General features: G+C 40.0%; 1 protein-coding gene across 1 annotated transcript in view; it reads right to left on the bottom strand.

Moving 5' to 3' along the window:
• STPG2 (sperm-tail PG-rich repeat containing 2) overlaps positions 1 to 6083 on the bottom strand; it is a 336565-nt gene that overhangs the window by 319077 nt on the left and 11405 nt on the right. The window contains exon 3 of the mRNA XM_015415991.1: positions 1691 to 1849. Coding sequence (XP_015271477.1) covers positions 1691 to 1849 — 159 coding nt within the window. The remainder of the gene's footprint in view (positions 1 to 1690; positions 1850 to 6083) is intronic.

The raw sequence follows: 6083 nt of genomic DNA, 5'->3' as shown, positions 1-6083 counted from the left end.
AAATATAAAATATCATGCTTAAGTTTGCAAGTATATGGGATTTTGAAAGCTAAACAGGTGAAGGAATATCTTAAAGGGACCAAACTGTTATTATATAAGAAATATGTGCCCAAATTAGAACTATTAAACTGTTGAAACACCTGCTTCTTTCCCTTCCTATTTTTATGATTATAAAACTGATTAATAATAGTGTAGTATAGATAAAATGAAATATAGCAGATAGGATATAGAAAAATGAACTATATATTGGGAATAGAATTTTGATTAATGATATTTGTTGTGGAATATAAAGTTAAACAAGGAGGAAAAGGGAACTATGTATCTAAAGATGTTGTGAGCAAGACAATGTCTAGATATTTTAAAAATGTACTGCTCTTTTTTGTTTTGTTTTGTGTAATCTTTAAAAAACCTAATAAACTTTGCTCATTTGGGCAAGTATTTTTTAAAAAGCATCATCTTTTAGGACTTTGAATAGCTGAGCTGGGATACCGTCGTCTCTGCTAGCTTTGTTGTTAGTAATGTTTTCTAAGGCCCATTTGACTTTGCACTCCAGGATGTCTGGCTCGAGGTCAGCAATCACACCATCGTGGTTGTCAGGGACACTGAGATCCTTCTTGTATAGTTCTTCTGTGTATTCTTGCCACCTCTTCCTAATCTCTTCTGCTTCTGTTAGGTCCCTAACGTTTTTGTCCTTTATCATGACCAGCTTTGCACAAAACATTCCCTTAATTTCTCCAATTTTCTTGAAGAGATCTCTAGTCTACCGTAGTCTATGGTACTACACAAAACAAAATACATGCCACTATCTCAGAACAAAGTTAAGTATAAGGGAAGTTTTCAGAAATGGTTGCTGGGTTCACAAGTCTTCTCTTGACGTTAGACACATAGGATGTAGTCCGAGAGCACAAAGCCCATGTGTTGCCCTAGACCTCTACCCCCTCTCCTGTGCCTGAAGATCTCAATCTACCAAGTGCATACTTGTGTTTATTATTGTCTCTTTACTTAAACACAGAAGCTATTTCATTCTGGAGCTTTAGCATGGAAGAATAAGTATGTTTTTGTTCTTAGTCAAAACTCTACGGAGTTGAACCTGTTTATTCTTCCCATTCTCACTCATAGGTCACACACACATGAACACATATGGAGTTGCCTTATATTGAATCAGACCATCGGCCCATCAAGAACAGTACTGTCTATTCCGACTGGCAGCAGTTCTCCAGGGTCTCAGTTAGAAGTCTTTCACATCACCTACTGCCTGGTCCTTTTAACTGAAGATGCTGGTGACTGAACCTAGGACTTGCATGCAAAACAGAGGCTATTCCACTGAGCCACAGTTCCTTTACAAAGCTCAGGGGTTATGGAGTCATATTAAGAACTGAAACCTAATGAATAGGCCAGAAACATATGCAACCATGGTAGCTGGGACTCGAGTGCTAACCACCCTCTCTAAGGAGCAGGCTCAAAGACGACAAAAGGAAAGGGATAGTAGCAAGGAACCCAAAAGGCTGGTCACAGAAATATTACACATATGTCTCCATTTCCAGGTATACATGTGCTCATACTGTAGTACTGTCATCCAAACACTTATAACTACAAGTAAACAGATTTGGTATGATTTTCACAGTCTACGCAAAAGAATAATATTATCTGTTGCAAATCTATAACAGGTACAATCTTTATGCAGACATACCTGACCCTCAGGAATTTTAGATGACTGCTTCATCTTATTTTGGATTTCCACACCCACTGAAGGAGGCTGGTAATAGGTTCCAGGACCTGGAGTATCAGTGCGGATCTCTTTGAAACGTTTCTCTTTGTACTGAGGACTCTGGCCCCCTCGAACAATTTTCTGGAAATAAAATATGAAGGAAAATTGGTGCAAATGAGATGATTATCTAGTTTGTTGTAGCAAAAAAAAAAAGTCCAGTCACTCATGAAAGACCAGCAAACTTTATTTCAATATGAGTGGTCATAAATCACAGCTCAGATACATGAAGAAGTGCGCTATGACTCTCAAAAGCTCACATTGAAATAAATGTTAGTCTTTAATGTGCCACTGGCCTTGTGTTTTATTTTAATCACCATCTTGTCATTCTGGATTTCTTGTCACAAAATATCAGTAATGCAGCCTGTTTTGGGCATATTTAATTTGTATACAGTAGTTTTACTTGGTTTAAGATACGAATTGCTTGGAAGTGTCCTCCCCCCCCCATCATATCAAAGTTTATTTCCAAGACCACACTTAACAATAAGCAACTAAAACAAACATAACTTTTCCAAGACTGCTAAGAGCCTGAGACCTGTGTATCTGAACAACCATGTTCTCCCATATGTTTCCACGTGCCAACTACAGCCCTCAAGCTGCCACCTGCTGACTGTTCCCCCACTAAGGCCCACCCAGCATCAACTGAGCTCCCTGAAGAGACACTGCAACACCTTTTTGCTTACTAGGGCTTTTAATGGGGCAGACATCTTGCAGAAGAAGAGGGAGATATTTGGAGTTCATATTTTATTATTTTATTTGTTTACTTTATTTATATCCCACTCACAGCATTCAATAAAAAGAATGCAATATTACACAATAAAAACAATGCAATCAATCACAACCCTCAAACTGGGTTTTAATTTGTAAAAGTTTGGATCGTTGCCTGTAAGTGACCTTGGGCGACGAGGATAATAAATAAAAGTAAATGAACCTGCCTTATACTGACTCAGACAATGGGTTATCTATTCTAGTATTATCTAGTACAGACTAGTAGTGGTCATCCAGCACGTCAGGTACAATGTTTTTCCCAGCCTCATTACATGACCTGTTAAAATGGGAGATACAAGATACTGGTATTGTAAAACACTCTGAGCCCACATGAGTGGGAAAAAGCGATCAATAAATTGAAAGTATTATTATTTGAAAGTATTATACTGACACTGCATGCAAAGCACATGCTCTGCTAGTGAGCTCTAAGCGCTGCCTGTTTTATAGTATATCCGCATAATCACTTTGATCAAGAGATGTACTGGAGGATTAGTTCTCAGAGGTACTTTCTCTGGGCCATGCAAAACAAATGATCAACAGAAGAGGAAAGCTGGTATCTGGACTGTTCAACCCCACAGCCACTGCAGCTGGCATGCAACATGTTGTTGTGTTAGGGTTGCCAACTCCTGCAAACTCACCGGCAGGGGAGGCTCCAATCGCTCTGGGAGCCGGCTCCGGATGTGCGTGCGTGTGCGCCGCCAGCACGTCAACGGAAGTGATGTGCGACGTCACTCACGTTGGGGGCGTGGCCCAGATCGTCGAGGGGAAAACCATATGGTTCCCCCCCCGACAATCTGGCCCACGCCCCCAACGTGAGCGACTGGGCTGCATCCCCTCCGGTGACGTAGCTTTGGGGGTGGAGTTCCCCCCAGGGCCCAATTCCGCCGTGGCGGAAATCGGGCCTCCAAAGAGGGGTTTCCCCGCCCCCTGCCCCCACTTGGCAGCCCTATGTTGTGTTCATAATCCTCTGCATCAGAACTAGAGCCACCCTTATAAACCAGGTTTATAGCTTCAGAAAATAATTCCTCTTCTTCCAATTGTACCAAATTTTCCTGATACATCAGCCCTGGAGCAAACTTATATGAACAACACTTGAGATATCAGCAAACCCAGCTTGTGCTTCCTTGGCAAGTCAATGCATGCATTTAAAATGAGGCAAGAGACACAGCAAACTAACTAAAAATAAAATAAAATACACTGTAGTCCTTAAGAGGCCCATGACACACCAGGTGGTCTCTCCAGCTCACCTGAAGGTCAAACTACATGGGTATTTTAACTACCCACACATTGATTGGGTCAATATGTGTTCTCGTAGGGAAAAAGAGATTGAGTTTCTAGACATTCTAAATGACTGTGCTATGGAGCAGATGGTCACGGAACCTACCAGGGGAGAGGCGATCCTTGATTTGGTCCTAAGTCACACTCAAGACCCCCCTCATGGATCACTGCCTTGTCGTGGCGATGGTGCTGGAGAAGACTCTTGAGAGTCCCTTGGACTGCAAGAAGATCAAATCAGTCAATCCTAAAAGAAATCAACCCTGACTGTTCCCTGGAAGGCCAGATAATGAAACTGAAGCTCAAATACTTTGGCCACCAAATGAGAAGAGAGCAATCACTGAAGAAGACCCTGATGCTGGGAAAGATTGAAGGTCAAAGAAGACGGAGACGGCAAAGGATGAGATGGTTAGACAGTGTCATAGATGCAACGAACATGAAATTGAGCAAACTTCAGAGGACAGCGGAAGACAGGAGGGCCTGGCGGGATCTGGTCCATGGGGTCACGAAGAGTCGGACTCGACTGTGCGACTGAACAACAACAACAAACATTCAAGACCTGGTGAGAGATGTAAAAGTGATTGCACCGCTTGGGAACAGTGATCATAATGTTGTTGAGTTCAACATTTGTATAAATAGGGAATTGGCCAAAAAGACTCACACAACCACTTTTAACTTTAAAAGGGGTAATTTCTCTGATATGAGGGGACATGTGGGGAGGAAACTGAAAGGAAAAGTAGAAAGGGTCAAAACCATTGGGGAAGCTTGGAAACTATTTAAAACTACGATCCTAGAAGCTCAAAAAATATATATTCCGCAGGTTAGGAAAGGCACAAACAGGTATAGGAAAAAGCCTGCATTGTTAACAAACAAATACTACAATATTTTCTTATACTACAGTATTTTCTTTTCCCTTCAGAGGGTATGAATTTAGTATATCCATTCCCATCTAAACCCACTGCAATCAACAAGTATCCTGTTCTATCAAATCTGAAATCTTGATTATTGCTTCTAAAAGTGTCTACTGTTTATTTTAACTGGATCACTTATACAGTTCACAGATGCCAAGATACCAAACCTTTAAATCTTGTGCATTCCACTTAAGTATATGATATAGAGATGTGCAGTTTAGAAATCTGACTATAGCATTTTAACAAGTTGGTCTAATTAGAAATAATGTATATCCTGCAGTGATTTCGACTCAACATGGCTAGCTACTGTGATTTACAGGCAAGCCAAACTTACTTGACGTTTCAACAGCCACCACAAGGTGGTGATTAAACAGGGATTATAAGTCTAACTGCCAACACAAAATATTCAATTACCTTCTATATAGTCTTCCAGGTAGTAATTCACACAGTTTAAGAGCACAGTTCTATGCAGAGATATTCCCATCTAAACCCACTGCAATCAATGGGCATAGATGAGAATAACTCTGCATAGGATTGCACTGTAATTCACACAAAACTAAGTATCTTAAAAAAACATTTCATTTTAACAGCTTTTTAATAACTCTGGCAAATTTTAATTCAGCCACACAAATATCCACTCGACGTCCTTCCATACAAGTGGGAAAGAAAGCAATTACTTTTTATTGCATTCAATTACATTTCAGTTTACTTTATTCTGCTATGATTTTTGCAGAGAATCGTACAAAACCGAAAAGACCTCCACTGTTTTGCCCATTGTTATGTTCAATATTTCAAACCAATGTATAAGCCATTATTCAAAGCCTTTTGTACCATGTTGTTTAAAAAAAAAAAGTTCTCCATTCGCACAGCATACCTGGGTCCCACATTACACAATAACTGACAGCCACCTCAGAAAAATATGATATTAATATCTTCAACAATGTGATATTAGTATCTTCAACAATGTTATGCTATGGTTTGGAACAACCCTTTTATATATATTTTGTTTCAGAAATAAGTAGGCTGAACACAGATTTTATTACTTGTTTTGAGAAAAATGTTAACAGATTTCCAGAACAGCAATTATTTCCCTAGTTTCCACCTTTCCTTCACATGCTATCAATAATTATACAGGCAACATGACAGCCAAACCATTACAGCCCAGTATTTTCCTTGCTGTCCTCTCGTCTTTTTTTAAGTCATGGCTTGTGGTGATTTTTTTAAAAAAAAACTTCTAAGTTTAAAACTGCAGAACTACCCAGTATGGAATGGCAAAGCACTGCTGAAATACCTCACAGCAGGAGCAGTCAGACTGGTGATTGCTGCACTGCCATTTTAGGTGCCATGTAACGTGGTCCCTTTCC

The sequence above is a fragment of the Gekko japonicus genome, unplaced genomic scaffold, assembly GCF_001447785.1.
Source record: "Gekko japonicus isolate JY-2015 unplaced genomic scaffold, Gekko_japonicus_V1.1 scaffold68, whole genome shotgun sequence".
In the NCBI taxonomy this organism is placed as follows: Eukaryota; Metazoa; Chordata; class Lepidosauria; order Squamata; family Gekkonidae; genus Gekko; species Gekko japonicus.
Note: the sequence above shows the minus strand (reverse complement) of the source record. Positions and strands in the feature narration are given on the sequence as shown.